The sequence below is a fragment of the Patiria miniata genome, unplaced genomic scaffold (genome assembly GCF_015706575.1).
Source record: "Patiria miniata isolate m_02_andy unplaced genomic scaffold, ASM1570657v1 HiC_scaffold_5, whole genome shotgun sequence".
Classification (NCBI taxonomy): domain Eukaryota; kingdom Metazoa; phylum Echinodermata; class Asteroidea; order Valvatida; family Asterinidae; genus Patiria; species Patiria miniata.
The window spans coordinates 26,165,803-26,186,074 of NW_024037072.1; the positions used below are offsets into that span (position 1 = coordinate 26,165,803).

Below are 20,272 nucleotides of genomic sequence, written 5' to 3' on the forward strand. Positions count from 1 at the left end.
CAGTTCGCGTAAACACAGGGGCGGATGACCGTAAGCTTCAGAAGGAACTTCACTCCTTCCCGGTCCCTTCAGCATTCTCACCCTAAGCTTGACGCCCAACCCCTACCAAGTAACTCTTAAAGCTGTTTTTTTTTGTACTGTTATAATCATTAGTTCCCGGCCCTAGAAGTTTCATTGCCCAGAATTTTATACCATTATGACTGTCCAAGGGCGGATCCAGAACACAATTTTGGAGGGGGCCAACAAAAATTTTGGTCCCCCAAAAAAGTGGGTCACAAAAATTACGGCGTGGGGTTCGGGGCCCGCTTAAGGGCCCCGAAAATTTTTTGGATTCTAGATGCTCTGTGGTGCGATCTGAGGCAATTTCTGACCACTTTAACCAATGTTTTTTGAGGAAAAGATGGTGGTGTACTCATTGCCTGCCTTTATCGCGATGTCACATAAAAAAAAAAAAATTGGTTTCGTTTTTGGGGGGGGGCCATGGCCCCCTTTGGCCCCCCCTGGATCCGCCCTTGTGACTGTCATGCATTATACCAACGAGACGACAATAATAATCGAACATCTGTTGTGGATGGAGCATAAGATTCGTGTTCACAAAGGAAAAAAGCCGCAACTATACAATTACAGAAAAAGGAGGCGAACTGCAATTAAGAAAGAAAACTTGCTACGTTTCACTGAACACGATATACAAAAAAACTGTACTCGCAAATTATTGGCGTTAATTCCTATATGCTGCTCATATTTCATCCGCAACTTGTCTATAAAATGTCCTTGCTCTGTCCGCTTGCATCACACAAACCCAGGAGGAACGAGGCTTGCACACAGGCGAGGTCGTACCGCAGAGGACGAACAACGAACCGGTAAAGTTTATTTCACTCTATGAAAAGTCGCAGCAGTAACTCAGCATTAACGAAGCGTTAGCTTTGGCTCTGGAATGTGAAAGTATTGTCTTCTGATAGGTGTTCAAGTTAGTTGGTATAGTTACCTGCTCGCACACAAACAAATCTCCCGTCTCACACTATGGGGCTGCCGAAGCCTTTGATAAACTAATTGTTTGCATTAATTAAAGGCAGAGTGCATCATTTGCAGCTATCCAAAAAGTACCTGACGAAACTACCGTTGAAAAGTATACTTTGTTTAAAGGTGGTAATGATACTTAACCCACTTTGAAATTATTCTTTCTGGCATGCTGTCATATTAAGAAAACAATAAAAGGCTATTTCCAACGATGCGTCTGAAGACGCATTTTTGTAGTAGTTCGTTAATTCGTCGAGGCCGTCAATAAGTGCGCGCAGTAGTACGCACGCCTGGTTGCTATACTTCGTCGGTTCAGTGTGTGACACTGCGTAACCTGCAATCGGCCGAATGAGAACATGCCTGGACGCGAATTTTGTTTTCCCAAACTACATCCACATACACGTACATGGTTGTTTAGCGCCCTCTTCCATACTTTTATGATACGAACGCAGGTATATATAATTAATTTTTTCCCCAGGGTTTAGCGAGCAGTGGGTGTCAACCGGGTCGTGATTTTGCACCGCGTCACAGTTTTGGACCCGAATTTTTCCCTTTTCTAATCTTAGGCTTCGGAGGATTTTTTTTTAAGGGAAATGAAAGTCCAAATTTCATTACGTTCGAATTCATTTTTTTTTTCTAATTTTTATATTTTCTTCTGATGTTTTTAGAGAAGTTAAGTCCAAAACGCCAAGGCGTACACCCCATGCGGATGTCGTTAGGGCAAACAAAATTCGCGTCCCGGACGCAGATTTTGGGCGCAATTCAAAACATGACTCGACAACTTTTGAATTGAAATCGAGATCCTTGAATATTGTTTCCTCGGAATATACAGCATTCACTGAGGTGTAATTTCATCAAATTAGTTGTTAAGCACCCTTCTTTAGATGGTTACACCTCTATGTTCCGACACCCCTATGTTCCGACTGCACATATTCCTATTCCTAACCCTAACCCTAACCCTAACCCTAACCCTAACCCTAACCCTAACCCTAACCGGGAGTAACACAATCTAGGTTGTCGGTACATAGGGGTGTCGGAACATAGAGCAGTCACCCTTTAGATTTTGAGCACTTTTGTTGTTTCCAACGGGAAAAAAATGCACAAATGACGAATGATGTAGGGCCTACTCTACCTTTTGGCTGATACGTTGTTTCTATTCCAGCTTTTCTTAAAGCATTCAGACCGCATTTTTTTCATCAAGTCGACTTTGATACCGGTAGTGACTTCATCTGCCCCTACAGGGCGAAATTATTGGCCACTATATTTTCTTGTTCGTATATAGGCTTACATGTACTGATCAAGCTTATACGTGAATTAGTTAAACCATTTTGGATGAAAAAAATAATAGGGCCAAGTCTATGAGATAACTTTTTGGATGTCTTGGATGGACCACTTTAGATTGATTTTAACTTTGTTCCGGTGCCATATATACAGTACACCTTATGGTACACAAAGACACTGAGAAGTTTTTATAATGATATCATTCTTGTTTGGAAATTTCTCGGTGAACAAAAAAAAATACGTTTCGTCACGGAAACTTTCCGGTTCAATTTGATACCTCACTTGGAAACACTGTGTTAGAAATAACGAGAGCGCAAACGCTGAAGCTCCTGAAACCACAAAACTAAAGGTTGCACTTAGTGAGATTTTTCAATGGGCATCGCAACACACGTTGAATGCAATGATGCAGTGACCACCAAAAATCTCGCCAAGTGCAACTTTTAGTTTCGGGGTTTCAGGAGCTTCAGCGCTTAAATTGAAGTTGCGCTCTCGTTATTTCTTACACAATGTTCCCAAGGTTAGATAGTCGTATTTTTGTCTGTGAACTTCAGTCGAACTACATTGGTGCGGCTAGTATAAGACTAGTACGTAATCGGCCGGGTTGCGACAAATCTAACGACTTGACGACGTTCTCGCACCAGTATTCTGCAAGCAGCGCCATACATATGCAGTGAATTTTTGCGTTGAGATCCAATCGCGCAGAGTTCTTCTCAATACGTCAGGGACATGTTTGCAGATCTGGCGACGTTTAAACGACCAATAGTCTCAGCTTGGTCATGAAATAAAATGTATCATTGTGATATATATAGGCCCCCTACTTGATTCATTTGAGTCGTGTATGATGCATTTGTAATGTTACACAACACAAATTACAAACCCTCGAAGTAATGAGAACGATCTTCCGTGGTGGCCTAAAATTCGCTCTGCATGGAATCTGAACCAATCAGACTGCTCGCATAGAATTCGCTAGCGATTCACAATACTCCCATATCGTCGCTTTGCTCACGAAGTGACAAAAACCTCGAAAATCGATAATTATTCGATTTTGAGTTTTACTAGCCATTTTATTATAGTTGTCTCAAGGAACAATTTGACCAAGTTTCAAGTCAAAATATTGTTTACTTTCTTAATTATTGTAAACAAACAATTGACAAAATGCCTGAAATCGGTGATTTTCATTTTCACCAAGTGTAAACATGTGTAAAATGTTCTCACGAAGTGACAAAAGTCACTTCCTGAGCAGGGCCAGAAATTATACAATGGTCTACACGCAGAATGATGGGAGCATACACGCGCGCGCGAACGATGTTGAAAAAGAACAGACGCGCGCGCGCTCAACTGTCGTGACGCGCAAAAGTAACAAGTTTGTTGCGTCGAAAAAAATCCCACGAAGTGACAAAAACTGTGTACAAAGTAATTGGCACAATATGGGACCCAAAGTTTTGATGTTCTCACGAAGTGCAAACAAGTTTTATTAATGAATTACTGTTTAATTACGAACTATTTTTAACAAACAACTATGAATTAACAAAGAGCAAATCATATCCTATCGGTCAATGCAAAAATTTCCGAATTCTGTTACTGCAAAGTGGTCAAAAATGTCTTTTGAAAAAATGAATAACTTCAAATGCGATTATCTCAGAATGAACTTTTGTCAATTTTTTAGGTTTTTGTCACTTCGTGAGCAAAGCGACGATATGTTGTGTGCAAAACTGACAACGTATTCGCCAAGTCGGTAATTTCAACAGAAATAGTCAGCATCATTTGGTCTGGGAACCAGACTACGCGCATTGCAGCGATATTTTGCGTGCGTGGAGCCACTGAGTAACCGGTACCGTACGCAAAACAATTACCGACTTGGCACCTAGTCTATATAGGTATCAACTTGAACCGGAACGTTTCCATTACAAAACGTATATTATATTTGTTCACCGAGAAAATTAATGTCCAAACGAGGATGATTTTAAAAACTGCTTATTTTCTGTTCTCATTCATTTTTTGGTGAATTTGTGACGTTAAAGCTGCCCAACTCGTGCTGTTCAACATATTTATTTTGTTTTCTCTAAACGAATTTTCAATTTGTCTGTTTATTTAAACCGAAAAGGACTATTTTTTTATATTTTGGACGTTTTCAGTCTCCGAAAATACACTGTTATTTGGGTTGCGTTTGCGCCCAGGCATAACGCACAAAAAGATACATGAACGCCCAATTAGTATAGTAATTAGTGTCGGGCCTCAAATAGGCCTACTTCAAAATGTGTAGAGTAATTATCCGTTTACTAAAAACGTGGGTGTATTTTTTTTGTTCGGTGTGTTATTTAAAAGGGAGTAACTTTTGAATTGCTAGGAAAATAGATATAAGGGGGGGGGGGGCTGGGGCTGGACGCCACATTATACTAGCGGGCGCTCTTTGATGGGATACAATATGTCAACTATACTCGCGCTTTTCCTCCAAACGGCGCATTTTAAAAGCTTTTGTCAATTGTTTCTCCACTTTTCAGTGCTATTGAATACATTTTGGTTGGGATGTTCGTAAAATACCTCGAAATCCCCTCATAACAAAAAAAGTGGCGGGGGGAGATTCAATAGCCCATCCCCCTGATCAATAAATGGGGGATATATACCCCCAGCCCCCGGATTTACGCCCCTGACCTAATCAAAGTAGAAAGTTTGAATTCCGTTTTCTTACACGGTCTCTTGTTGTGCGCTTTCCATCTTCAGGAGTTTGTGATTCATCATAACAACATGAAGAGGTTTGCCATCGCAGCCCTCTTGCTATCGGCGCTTGCCACCCTGACGAGCCCCTGTCTGGGCTTCTGTATACCCCCATTCGGCTGGCACTCCAAGAGCCTGGTAGAACGCATGGAGCTCGGGGAGGCTGAGGTCGTGGTCCTGGCGACCGTAGACGCTACCAGTCCCGCCCATCCCTACAAGTATCCCTACACTGCGGACCTGATCGTGGACTGCGTCTACAAGGATACCAGCGGGGAGTCCGAGCGCCTGCCGGACTACCTGAAGGATGTCGAGGGCTTCGGTGGTAGCTGGGACTGCGCCGAGACCAGAGTCGAGGCTGGCACGCAGTACATTATCTTCCTGAACCGCCGGGGACCTTACGCTGCTGAGGTGGCAGAGGTTAACAGTCAGTCTGGTGCCGAGCAAGCCATCCCTACCAGGCTGAAAAAGGTCGAGGAGAAGTACCAGTGCATCTAGACAGACGAGAACATTCAGAGAACATTGCATGTTTTTTTTTTTAAGTTTTACATTTACACGTGTAAGGGTGTTTCTGTCGGAAAATCTACGTATAAATCGGTAGTCTGTTTTCTGTTTGTATATTCTCAGGATTTAAATCTCTGAATGCTTTGTTTCTAAAAAAAAGTTGGGAGCATATTTTCAATTTTGGATTTCATCTACCACACTTCCGTATTATCATGGACATGCTGAATCGAGGAGTTTTACTCAATAACTTTAAATATATCCTGCGTATTTACACTAAAGTTTATGTGACTGCCGTGAGGAGTCAATCTATATCCAGTCCAACTGAATTTCTGCCATATCCCATTAAAATGTGATTGTAAACAAACGTTTGAAACTTTCTTGCTTTTCATCTTAAGGTCCATAACGTTACCAATGTGCATTCTGATGTGACGTTCCGCCTTGTCAAGGTAATATCTGCCGCGACTGAACAGTTCATTTTAATTGATCACCCACCCCCAGCGAAACACTCCTTCTTCAGATATTTCAATTTTCAAAATTGAAACTGGGATTTCAAAACTGACACAATAGTAGACACACTTAAGAATGCATGGGCGGCGATCGCGGGGGGATACCCCGTCCGCCCAATATATTGACAAGAAATCAGCGCTCATGACGCACTAATCTTGCCTTCCATGTGTAGCATCGACGGACCAATTCGACCTTTTTTTTGCTGGGGGGGGGGGGGGAGGGGGTGGGGTTGGGGACGGCGTAACCAAATAATTGCCAGTTCACCCTGTGCAGCAACATACTGTAGATAGTATTTATTTCCCTGTTTACTCAAACGTTGCAGAATCCAACAGTGGGGAAGGGGAAGGGGTAGTCAGTCACCATCTGACGATGGCCGCCGAAGATTTCAAAAAGCGGGGGTGGGGGGGGGGGGGGGGGATCAGCCGACACTGGGGGCGCTGTTAAGTTTTGTGGATCCACATATTATATTCCGGGGTGGATCTCAACGCCATCAGCACTGTATAATTACGGGGGCACTGCTCGTCAGCACTTTAGAGCCTCAATTATGGCTTTTCGGGGGCGGGGGTTGACAGATTAACCCCTGATCCACCAATAACTTCCCTCAAGGAACGACAAGGTTTAGTCAAAGCGCCCTTTGAAAGACTACCTTCAGTCCATGTGACTGGCGATCGCGATGATACGGATCCCCTAGTTATTGTTTTGTTTACAGGACACTAATGGCGGTGTTCTAATATCCAGAGGCGATGCTAAGGGGTGGGGTATTTAGGGCACGCCCCTCTCCCTTGAGGACTATGCGCCCCTCTCTGGTCGCCCTGGCCCCGCTCATAATTTGGGGAGGGAAAAATGATGAGCTCTTCATAGTAACAACAAGTATAGAGTCAAGACCTTTAACGGTTTAAAAGTTTATAAATTAGGATTTTAAGAAAGTGAATTCAAAACTTCCTAAAATGTAAAATACTTCCTGAAATGTAAAAATCATTTATTGAAAACTTTTGGGAATAGACGCAGCAGAAACAAGGGGAGGATAACGCCATCACCTCTTATTGAGCTATGAGAGGGGCAATGAACCCGGAAGCAAGGTGCTTCGCCGTTGAAATATGAGAACAGATGATTCATCAGTGCAGTAATTCAGGAACAGGACATGACGAAATGATTACTTCATTTTAACGACCAGCTTTTACATGTACAATAATCTCTGTTAGTTTAAATGTGTAAATCGCCTTCCAGTGAGAGGCGATCTGTTGGTTAATATAGATTGCACATTTATTTTTATCAAAATCGTGAAATAATTCCCGCTGAAAGGCGACAGTAATTAGTAAATGAAGATATGGCTATTTGTCCCGTTTTCCTTCTGTTTGCGCGGTACCACTGGGGATCATTTCACACTTGATTGCCGTTTGCAAGAAGTGCCTTTAGTAATAAACAACTCTTTAATTGAGATTTTAAACGATTGAAGTATGTTTTTCGTCATGCCTTTCGAGATGTTCACAATCTTGCTGATGGAAAAAAAAATTACGCATTTATCGGAGGAAAGACATAATACGCGATTCTAAAATGTGAAGTCCGAACACGATTTTGTCGATTCGCCACTTTGTGAGAATGTCAACGATTAATATTGGCGACGTCTTGGGGCAAATAATATTCAATGTGAACCTAAAGTCGTCGGGACGATGGCCTAAGATAAATCGCTCAATAATCAAGAGCGGTGACTTCCCCTTTCACTCCCTCTTACACACATCGTGACATCATGCACGCACACACAAAAGCAATGAACGAAATTGAAAGGGCAGTACTTTCCTATCCTCGCTGCGCTTATCTAAGCTTTATAAATCCAACTGATTAATGCAGTAACACGGTTGGGACATCAATATGCCGGTGCCTTCAATCCGTTCAATGCTTGTCTCTTAGCGGGAACCGTGATGGAGTAATCACGGAAGAAAGGGTCGAATTTTTAATTGTGAAAAGTTGCTGCCGTATACACTGTATACAGTTGGACAATAAAATATTTTCACGACAGTGGTGTAACCATCCAAGTGCCTGTTAGCCCTGGACACAGTGGTATGTTATTATTATTTGCTCATTTGGTATGCGAGGGATCCCATGCGGAGAGCGGGTGTATCAATAACTTTATGGATATTATTTAACTCGGCCTTGTATTGAGCAACACTCCCGTGGGCACATAATATGTGGAGAACGGTGCATCATCATTATCTTTATCATCATCAGCAGCATCAGCATCAGCATCAGCATCGTCATCAGCATCGTCGCCTGTGCCAGCCGCATTATGCAGCATGATTTATTGTGAGCCCATCTTGCGACTTAGAGTAACGATGGGGAGACTAGGTCCAGTCCGTGCCGTGCATGATAAGCCCCGTAAGGGTTCCACGGACAAGGGGTACATGGTGAGACAAATTGCATAAATTTACCTCTATGCGCTCAGCATCGTATATCACACGCTCACGACTCACTCACCGGCGGGGAAGTTGTCGTTTTTTCCCCTCGCTTCAACGATCGCCGGAACTTGGCATAATTTATACGAGCAAATATTGGAAAGTGGATCGCAGTTTCTGTGCCGATCACCGGCGTGCCGGTCATGTCATGGGTGTTATCCTCATCCTTACAGAGTCCATGAGGCGAGTTCGTTTCGGTTGGGTTGTGGTGACTTTCTTCATTTCACGCTGCGTACATAATTACATCCGGTATTGCTATGTGTGGAGTCATCGAGTCAGAAAATGACAGTCTGGACGGCGTACCACAAAGACTGAGGGTTTGAAGTCCCGTAGACGTGGCCATGAATGCAGTTCATGCTCCCGTCTTTGCGAATCACTAGACACTCTGGAAACATGTCATCTAGAGAGAACGCAACTCCACCTGCTTTGCAGACACTTTTCAAGCGTGTGCCGTCCATACGGGAGAGAACGAGACGTGGAAGCCTCGGTCAAGTCTCAGGAGCTATTGCCATTCACGATGCCGTGGCAAAAGGAAAGATCCATCTGGCTAAATTTATCTTGGATGCTGTCGAGGGTCAGTCTCTTGTGGACGCACAGGATGTTCACGGTAAGACACCTCTCATAAGAGCTACGAGGATCAAGGATGCAGAGGTACGCAACAAAGTCGTAGACTTGCTCCTTAGCTACAAGGCCAACGTAAACCTCTTGGATCACGTGGGACGGAGTGCCCTGAGTTACGCCTGCGAGTTGCACTGCAATGGCGTCATCAGGAAACTGGTCAGGAACAATGTAGACCCTAACGTGGAGGATCACAACGGCAACACGCCCCTGATGTACTGCGCCATGGCCAACAATGCCGAGGCTATTGAGATAATCTCTCGGTCTTTCCGCAGACTTGGCCTGGAGGTGGACAAGGTAAATGCTGACGCCATGACGCCCCTCATGGAAGCTGCTAAGAACGGCTACGTTGAGTGCGCTCGGCTACTGGCCAGGGAAGCCAAAGCATCGGTCATTGTTCGGGATGTGGTGCGTAACATGAACGCAGCGGACTGGGCGCGAGAGGGTGGCTGTTCCACCCCTGAAGTTGATATCTTGCTTCCAAAACAACGGACTTCAAAACAATCCGCCTTGAATACGGCAATTCACGAACACACCAAGAAGAGCTCAGCAACAAACGGAACTCTGACATCCCAAAAAGATGGACATACTGCGGCATCGGTTGAATTGACTCAACACAGCCCAACTACCTCTTCTCGAGGCAGTGTTCCTGCAGGCCTCTTTACTTCCAAGAAAGGAAACGCAAGAAAACACCCTTCCAGCATGGAAGAATTATCCTGCAGGTCCAAGGAAATGCAGTCGCTCGGTATGCCGGCAAATAGGTCTAGTTTTCCTGACGTTCAAAGAGCGGGGATGCAACACAACACAGTACAGGAGCACCACCAGTTCCCGCATTTGAGTAACGACGCGCAGGAAAACCTGATGGTCCTCTCCAAGGGCAGTGCATCAGCGGCATCGCGTGGAGGTTTGTTCACAAAGAGACCCCAGCCTCCAGCTGCACCGATACGCCCGTGTTCCGCCGCGGCGCAAAGACCCAAAAGAGGAGTTCGTCATCCTTCACACACCTCTACCTCTGTGGAGGATCTTTTGCTCATGGGTGACCCCACTGAACCCCTCATCGGTTTATCACAAAGCCCGCTGAAGTCAAGTAGCATGAGTCATCTGATGTATGAGCGAGCTGACGCGAGCGGTATGATCAGCCCGCGTTTTGTTAAACGGAGTATCGGCAGTGATACACTTATTGATCTGACAATCGTCTCACTGAGAGAACTCTCTGGACGACCCAGGACCTCATCACAACCTCTACCGAGTACAGATCCTGGTTTGACGAGCGACAGATTGGAATCTGTTTCCTGCACGCACCTTCCGCCAATCACTCCAAAATACGACCAGTAATGGAAACCTAGTCTTTTCTGACCAAGTGGCATTCCTTTATCCGTATTAAATCTTACAAACTCTGTTAAAATGCAGTGTTCTTAAGTTTTCTCTATGCGAAATTGTAAATCTCTGTTTAATTGTAATGGGAATGGAAACATTAACGGCTCCGGCTTCTCGCGTTTTAGTTGAAGCCGTCAAAGCTTGTGCCTTTCCGACTAAAAAAAAACACGTTGTTTTTTCGTCGCGGTACACAATCTTAAACATGCTATGAGATTAAACATGCACCCTAATGTTCGTGGGTCCGTTGCTTATTTTGTAATAATCGATATTAATTACGCGGAAAAACAGTTTGATAATTGACTTGATGAATACAATCAAAACTGGTCGACTTTTCAAAAAAAAACCACCTTTATTCTTAGACTTACCACAAAAATGCAAAGACAATGCAGATTCCTGGTTTTGTGGGAATCGTACGAATTTTTTTTTTGACATCCACTTCCATTATACTTAAGGTTTCTGCATTATAGTCTGCAAATAATGACGTCATGGTATGTCAAATTCAGGCAGAATTGGGCAGGGGTTGATTTTCAGCGATTGTGAGATTTTAAAAAACAATTGTGATGCTACTAGTATTTAAAATGTCCTGCAAAAGATTCAAACTGAAAATTCATCGACAAAGTATTAAAAAAAACACTTCTAGCGAGGCATGTCATGTCACAAAATGACCCCTTGTTCGGGATTTTGTTCTGAAATGACGCAAAAATTAGCATGACCTTTCGAACAGTCTGATTTCAAAATTTAATAACTTCGCTTTGGAATATCCAATTTAAAAAACAAATCGGTGTTTGAAAGAACAAGGACTGACTTTTTATGACATTGCAGGAACTCAAAATTGACTTTTTGGTCCGAAGTGCCCGATTTTGACATACCACGTCTAACATCAAGCTTGTATAATACCGTTAAATGTTATGTTCTTATTCACTTGTCTCAATGCAACAAGCAAAGGCAAGCACATTTGAACCGTCTTTGACGAAACTTTCTAGATTTTTGCTTCTTGAACAGAGCTTGCCATAGTTATTTGATTCCTAGATAAAAAAAAAAGTGAAAAAAAATGAGAGTCACCAAATAACTTACTTTCAATACCGTCATTTTTTTTTTTTTTGCCATCTTTGAGACCAACTATGACCTGAGACCTGAGTTATGTCTGAATCTGCCTGCATTTCGATCAATGTGCGAGTATACTCCAGCGGAGGTTTCTGCACAGTACAGAAAAAAAATGATGAGGTGAATTACCATGTTTGCCCGATACATGCAATAATATATAGCTGATACTGTGTATTCAGTAAGGAATCTGGATTGTCAAGTTGTTAAACTTTTAGTGATACCTTCGTCACCTTTTGTCTCTGATGACCTCTGCTCAATTCCTGCTTTGGTAACCATTATGTATGTTGCGATTTAGAATGGCCTTTGATATTTCTGTATTATTATGGTGTATACTACTACGATATATATGTATGTTGTTCCTATGGCTACGATGTATATACATTTGGATGTTTTACTATGTATATACTATTTGATGTTTTCAAAAATGAGAGTCAGAACGGTGCGAAAGCTGTTATTAGGATACATTCAGGGTGGATAAGAAATGAAGAATGAAGAAGGTATTCTTATCAATCGAGTCCTCCTGAGTTTTAATTGAATACGCTTACACCAGTTTAATGCAAATGAAAATGCCATTAAGGATTTATTTCTGCTCAAAACGAAAAACCTCCATAAAAGTCAAACTTTACGTCACCTAGCTGCTCTTCCAACGACATTCTGAAAATGACATTTGCAACAGGATTATTTCAAAAGATCTACAAATGTGTAATCTTAAATTAAGTAATTTTCTGTTTTTCTTTTGGCCACTGAGTATAAATGCCTTGCACAGCATGGCAGTTGATAACACAGTTACTCCGAGTGATACGACGTCTGTGTTATTTACCACAGTTCACTGACTTTGATTGTAACAGAATACAAATTACGTGACATTCGTGTCATTGCGCGGATCCCATCCTATCACATGTTTCTCATCAGCGAACCTTCCATTTCACTTGCCATATCACCTGCCATTTAAATTTGGTTTTTGACGTTTTATTGTGATTTGCTTAGTACAAGTTATTGGGAAGTGTCGAGTGACGATTACCATGACTGTCATGTTGAAACGATTACAGTGGTGCATGATGTAAGGCCCAGTCCAAATTAGTTTACTACGGCTTGAAATTATACACGAGTCTATGGGAATGGCTGCAGCCGCTACCGTAGACATGTGTGTAATTTCAAACCCTGGCGAAGTAATTTGGACACGGCCTATAGGCACAAAGTTTGGTCTATGATGTCACGGTATGCAAACATTTAATAGAAGAGGCACCATTGCCTCTAGGCGGCGCTCTTAACTCGTCCCGAACATTATACACCTCAACATCTAAACATACACATTCTAGTCCACCCAGGCGATAGTCGTCGACGCGCACCTTGCATCCCCGTTAATAATAATGGTACTTATAAAGCGCACGTTTCCACTTGTACTGGTGCTCAATGCGCTATTTGGGCCAATGAAAACATTTCAAAGACAAATTTCAGCTTCCAAGGGACTGGGAGTATACAGCTCAATGCTGCCATTTCGGCACAAAGCAGCCTAAATCAACCACAATAACCATCTCTGCCCTCACATACAGATACCATTTACTCCTGGGTAGAGGGAAACAATGAGTGACAAAGTGTCTTGCCCTAGGACACACGCATCACAACCCCAGACTGGACTCGAACCCACAACCTGCAGAATTACCCACATACCAAGAATTCAACACTATCTGTTTCGAGTTGTGTGGTTCTGAGAGGAACCGTTAGCGCACTTGTTGTTGTAGACAGCAACAAACATCGACTGCTGGCACGTGATGACAAATTGACAAGCTAGAACCCGGCCCTCACTCGTGAATATCTAGGAGGTTTGGTAATTGACCTATCGCCGTTTGCGAGTTAGCCAAGCCCCTTAGACAACCCTATGGCATTTTTGTACAAGTTTTGTTTGTCCTAGATTTTGCGCGTTCCGCGTCCATTTGTATATCATGTAATTGGACAATATTTCACAAGCTGCGTTGACGCGATTCTAACGCGATTCTACCGCGATAGGTCAATTATAATCAAACTGTGATACTCAGACTATGTTATGAATAGGAGGTCGAAAAAAAGACCTTTTGATAATTACGATTACCTATTTGAAAAGAGCACGGGAAAAGGTAATGGTGCATCTTGAAACCCTGCCACACTTTTGGTTCTTGAGGGGTATGTTCGTTCTGATTCCTCCATGGTTTGAAGCAGCAATACTTTTCACGGAACTTTTTACATTCGTATCGTAGAAAACAGTTTTGAATAAAATATGATTGTGCAAAGATAGACATTGATTACGTTTAGGGTTGATCAGAGAAATAAATATTCTTGTATAAATACATGAAATTGAAATAATCAAATGAATAGTTATGAAATGGAATTCGTATTATATCAAATGCAAAACCGTAATGGCATTATTGAAATAACTGAGGTTGCGCTGTATTTAAGACAAGTTATGTGGTTATTTTGATGAACGTGGTTAACATTTTTCAGAACAGTATATGATTACGACTAAATAAACTTACAGTTAACAGACCTGTGCTACCCCAAGTGCGGGTTGCTCGATCCTTGGTCTGAAATTGTATTTACTTTGAAACCTGAGATCAGCACTTACATTTTTTTTGTTCGCCGGCTGTACGGCTCGAAAAGTCTTTACACGCGAACACAGCATTTTGCCGAAATTATGATTAATTGCGCACACGGACCGCACGATCCCGCCGATTCTATATCTGCTGTCTCGCGCAACTGGATGAACAACATCATACAGGCACTTTCCCTGACCCGTATGCAGGCTATATTATCCACGACTTCCTTACTGGCCAAAAACAACTCACGAACACTAGACAGGTTCAATATTGGAACTGCACGTGTGCAATCACAAGCTCGCCAATCTTGTGGCGCTCAGGGTGACCATGGAGCTATTAAGCTCTATGGGGTGACACCGTGTCCAGCGTAAAACAAACTGATAATTTTATGGTTTGTAACTTTATTCAAAAAAGAAAGTCGTTTGGACTTCCTACAACTCAATCGGGTGAAAAGTATCCTGCACGCTTCAGGGAAGAGCCGCAAGTTGAGGCCGTGTGTAATGCTATCCAAAATGGATTTTACTTCAGGAACATTGTTCCCCTTTTCCGAAAACGAATGAAATGTACAAATAGTTTTCGTGAATATAAAGCCTGATTTGGAATATCCGCATGCATGAAATTGCCTCACACATCACAACGCTATATAATAACTTGAACATTTAAAAAAAAAACAAAATATAAATGTTTTATTCACGACAAGAAGGTATTACCATTAAAATTCATACACGAAGGCAAGAGGCTAGAATTTGTTAAAATAATCACCTAGCTTCCTTTAGCATTACTGATGATAATGAGTTTCCAGCGTGGACTGTTTCTGCTGAATTGCCTTTGGGCGCACCATAATGAATACAGTAATTCAAAACTATCCCTGGCAACTTGTAATTAATTTCGGGCATATTTTGATTTACCGGATACGCAGTCTAGGATTTCATGGCCTTTAACTAGCGACACGTGATAACCCAGGACAGATGGGAATTAATTATATTTATACGTTCTTGTTCCGAACGAGTAATTAAAATACCGGCAAATTGCAAACTTGCGATATTCCGCATCTACTTGTCTTATATTGTGACCTTTCTGTAGGTCACTATATCATCCTCACTGAGTGATTATTATATATAGGCCCTCCCTTTTATTTGCACATGTTGATTGATTTAGCTGTATGGGTGGAAACCTGCAGCAGCGCTGACTGGGAATATTTCAACCGATTGGGCAAGCAAATTGGCACGGTTGTTTAACACACAATCGTAAGTGACAGCGTGATTAACCACGTAGTTGTCAGGCAGTTGTCAAATGCGCCGAGATCGAAAGCTGCGGACAAACGTCTATACATTTAATAGAATCTTCCGATGTTATCGATGGATTTTAATATGAGATAAGACATAATGGACCAATTTTATATATATATAAAATCTTCCGATGTTATCGATGGATTTTCATATGAGATAAGACATAATGGACAAATTTTATATATATATATTTTATATATTATATATATATAAAAAAAAAGTTTTGAAATTTGGCTTGCAAACAAACTTGTCGCAGGCCAAGACCTTCACAGTGTTTTCTCGGCGACTAGATTAACAGGTCAGTTCTGAAAAATCATAAGCAATATAATGTGATATATTCGAAACGTTTATTTCCTATTCGTGGTAAAATGAAAGTATAATAATACAAAATACATTATACACTCTAAAAAGTCCTGGGTCAGAATCGACCCGGAAAAGGGTCATGTGGGGCCTGACCCTTTTCCGGGTCAAAAAATGACACTTTCCTGGGTCAAAATTACGCTGCGTGACTCATCTTACGGGTCATTTTGACCCGGAAAAGTGTCATTTTTGACTCGGGATAGGGTCATTTTTGACCCGAAAAAGGGTCAGGCCCCACATGACCCTTTTCCGGGTCAATTCTGACCCGGGACTTTTTAGAGTGTAGGGCATGAAAAAGGCCAGTAGAGGTGGCAAAACCAAACAGAGCAAAGCTAGTGCGAGGCTTGCCGAATTATGACGAATAAAAAAAACGGCAGTAATTATGCTTGATGTGAGAAAGGTTTACCTGATGTGACATTTGATAGAAGAGAAATGGGCCTATGTGAGTTTACAAGACCGATGGAGCGAGAGCTCTCTGTGAATTCGCCAGTTTTCCCAGGTGCATTTAGCCGATCTAATCCCAGGCGGCATTCAAACGTGCCTCGTCATTGCATTTGTTCTCCAATGGCCATGCTAAATATTTGTGTTGTAAGGACAGGAACCCTCATGCTCCAGTATGGCGATCGAATGTACTTGGAGCGAATTTGGGAACGAGACAATTTTTTGGGTGTTTTTCCATTGTAACTGTATAGTACACATTAATGAGATCAATGTTCCAATGGTGCTATCTGATACTACATACGTGGTACAATCAAATTTAAAGAATTTGAAAACGAAGGCCTATCGCTTCGGGTAACAAACCACATAGATACCCTATATTGCATCAACACCAAGATCGATGGATGTGAACATATACTGCCATGAACTAAAAACGCAGATCTGCAAATAGCCGTGGGACTACTTACTGAAGTACTAAATTTGGAGCCTTTCATTGCACAAACATAGGTACACCCATGAGGAGTCTGAGTTATCGCTTTAGTACTAGTAGGCCTTTATTTTTATTGCTTAATGCTACCAATACGTTTAATATGTCCATGTATTTGTTGCAGAGCATGATTGCAGTATAGGCTTTATTCGTATACAGCTTATGAGTGGCTAGGTTTGTCCTTTTGACACTCGATTACCGAACGGTTTAAAATTTACTAAACGTATTTATCTACAACCTATTTAGGATATGTCAGATCCAGTTAACCTTCCTCTTAAAATGTTCAAAGACAATGGCAAATAAAAGCATGTCCACAAAGTCTTCTGTTCTCTGAATTAGTTTATTAACTTAAAAATCACTCCTACTTACAACAATACATCAAGCTTGAGTTAATTACTCTCAAATGCACCACTTGTGAATTGTAATCAAATATATAAATAGAAAATATTACAGCTGTGATGGACTATCACATCCAAAGTCCGAATGAATACGGGATTAATCACACTGGTCAAATATACAATAAAAATGTTAGACTATCATGAACGGTTGAATCTACCCAAGATTCACCACCGTCTGCAAACTATGAATTTAAACCTTCCCAAAATATATGAAAACAAAACTCCTTAAACTTCACTGTTTAAGTGGAATCAAACTTCTCTCCGCAAGTATCACCAAATTACTAAGTTCTCTGTAACTCCACTCCCCGCAGGGTCTGTGTGAACAAAGTCACAAATTGAAATTAAATAATTTATCCAACTTTTGGTGAAGTTTCACGCCCTCACGTTACTACAAATTCAAAATACACTCTTCAGTAGCAGGTTCAGTAAGTTATCTAGCACATCAAAATTATTATTACAATACTACCAATGAACAATTACATAAATACGGCATGAAAACAACTGACTTCTTCCTGGTAGTTCTCGCCACCCACTCTACGGAGACACTGGAAATACTGTAAGCTTAAGCTGCCTTCAGTCTTTCTGCTGACTTCAGTGCCGGTGGCGTCACCTTTGTGCGTCCATCCTCGTCTGAGTTAGGATCAGAGTAGGCCGTCTGTAAATTTATAATTTTAATTAACTCTCACAATAATTTTGAGTCACTATACAAAATACAGGCCGAATCACCAATCAAATGTTCTTCAAAGCTAATCCTAAAAATGATATCAACTGTACTACTCTATACTTCGATCTCATGTCACTTAGACTTTTCTAATTCTTAAATTAACACAATTAAATCGACATCTGATATATACATACAGCATATTCATGCCCATTATGCGTCTGGAAAATTGATGCTTTAATTTTGAAAATTATCTCGAGAACTGTTAAAATGTTTGAAGACATTATTTTTATGTTTTTAGCTTTGTTATTTATTTGTTAACACACCCGTCTTTGGATTTTTGTGTGTGTGACATTATATAGTTTTATGGTATTCATATTCAATAGCTTTTCTAATAACACAGAGCCTGATTGCCTGAATTTTGTTTTCTTTTGATTGGGTTCAGGACAGGGTCGGCGGTAATAAAAAAAAAAAAAATCTTGGGTCGGAAGCAAACAATACGGTCAGTCGGAAATGAGAACCAAAGAAATATAGGGATGCCCTAAGATAGCAGACCAAATTTTCTATTATTTTTTTCTAGAATAGCGTTACTCATTATGGGACTGCTATCTCCCGTTTGACTGAGTCCGGGGTTCTTACATAAAGTTGCCCCACGCCATGTCAACAAAATGGCCCCATCGAACGTGACTACTGTATTGTTTCACAGCCTAAGGACAATCTTTAATTGAGCGGCCATGCTATATGAACACATAAATAGACTCCGCGCGATGACAACAGAATTGGGTCAACGGTCATAACGGCATGTATTGCTCGCCGTGGCATATTTTCCCATTTGGATATTCAACCGCGGAAGGACACTATAATCAGCTTAATGAAAATCGTCCCGAGGGGTAGGACACATGTCACTGGAGATATTGCCGGGCCCCATTGACGCCTGAAATATCAGTCAACATCAACGCATCAATTCCTGTTGATATATGGCTTGCTTTCATAATCGAGGTGTGTATAATTAGACTTGATCCAAGTCGGTCTCCGCGCTTGGTATGTGCAATGTACGCTATTATAGTGCATGCACGAGCACTGAGCTCGTAAGAAGGTGCGCCTCACGCGTCAGTTTCAGGCCAGCTCATGATGTATTTTATTCGCTCGTCCCACTGCCTTATCCAAGAACGCTGGCGACTGCTAATAACCACACAGATCTTGTAAAGGAAACGCATACGCCGCAATGCATTGTGGTCAGGTCGTTCACCATAACCAATTCACGCACATTCCGTGTGCACGCAACCTCGTTCTCATGGTGTCGAGCAATACGCTACTTTCTCTCTCACCCTGGTATTGGATCATTCGCATGTTCAGAAATCTTGCAAATTATGTAAGCAAATTAGGAATAGTCTGGTGCTATGGCTGTACTTTAATTCAGTGCTTTTTTTTGTACGCAGTGTCTGGGGTAAAAACAGAATCAATAATCCTTGCGGCGTGAGATCCCAAAGCACGATATTTAATTTCCCAAAGCAAAGATTTCCCCAAATGTTGCAATCTTATCCTGCCAATTTGCAGTATCACATTACATGTTATTATAAGCCAATGGAAAAGGGGGATTGTTTTGAGGTAGAGTGGACGAAACATAAAATACATTAAAAAGGAAAAAAAACGTAATACACGTTGGAAATTAAAACACCAAGTACACGATATCAATTCCATTACTTTGCTATATCGAATCAGGATACGGGAAGCACGTTTTCCCACCCAGGGGTTCCTATTGGAAACGAGATTGAAAATAAAGTAACCCCTGACCTATAGGGACGAGGTTGGTGCACACGTGACTGTCATTACGGAAGTGTCAATCTAGGTCATCGGGTAAAGACATTCCTCCAATAAAAGCTCAAATTAGATAAACAAATTAGAGTTGAAGAGGCATTTTGGTGAGGTGGAGGCGCGCGCGCGTGTGAAGGCAGCTTGTGTCGTGGATTCCGACTACTGTACGACTGGTGGTAAGTCTAAGTTATAATACAAAATTTTGCCGTCCGTATGAAAAATTGTCCCTTTCTATGGCGGCATCGTCTCGGCTGGTAATCTCATCAGTTACGCTAGGAAGGATTCTCCCGATCAGAAATACAGGATTACATGTTAGACGACCCGTATACTATATAGGCCATTCCTCCACGGCCGTGCGGCACACTCCCTCGAGTATTATCATTTAGTATATATGCACTGACCTCTTGACCTAGTTCACGTCTTAAGCAAAATATTTACTAAGGAACTGAAATTGCTGTTTTTGCTTGTTTGGCTCTATTTTCAAACTCTATTTAGAAAAAATTACCCAAAGGTTTTTCAATAGAACAAGCAATGGAATATATCTGACATTAATTTTGTTCTGACGAGGAACGACAAGCAACATAATTAGACAATATCACAGAGTATCGTTTTTCACTTAGTAAGTTCCCTTTAAAGTTTGGTCAACTTCGAATTTGGAAGAAGTGAAGAGATAGCGCCCTTGTG

General features: G+C 41.6%; 2 protein-coding genes across 2 annotated transcripts; both read left to right on the plus strand.

The window, feature by feature from the left end:
• The first annotated feature begins 776 nt into the window (after positions 1-776).
• Positions 777-6,207, plus strand: LOC119740518. The gene is made up of 2 exons (XM_038215860.1): positions 777-860; positions 5,020-6,207. The coding sequence occupies exon 2, from the start codon at positions 5,044-5,046 to the stop codon at positions 5,506-5,508; it is 465 nt and encodes a 154-aa protein (XP_038071788.1). The 5' UTR covers positions 777-860; positions 5,020-5,043; the 3' UTR covers positions 5,509-6,207.
• Positions 6,208-7,966: 1,759 nt separating this feature from the next.
• On the plus strand, positions 7,967-10,800 carry LOC119740230 (ankycorbin-like). The gene has a single exon (XM_038215465.1). The coding sequence runs from the start codon at positions 8,817-8,819 to the stop codon at positions 10,422-10,424; it is 1,608 nt and encodes a 535-aa protein (XP_038071393.1). The 5' UTR covers positions 7,967-8,816; the 3' UTR covers positions 10,425-10,800.
• Positions 10,801-20,272: the final 9,472 nt, after the last annotated feature.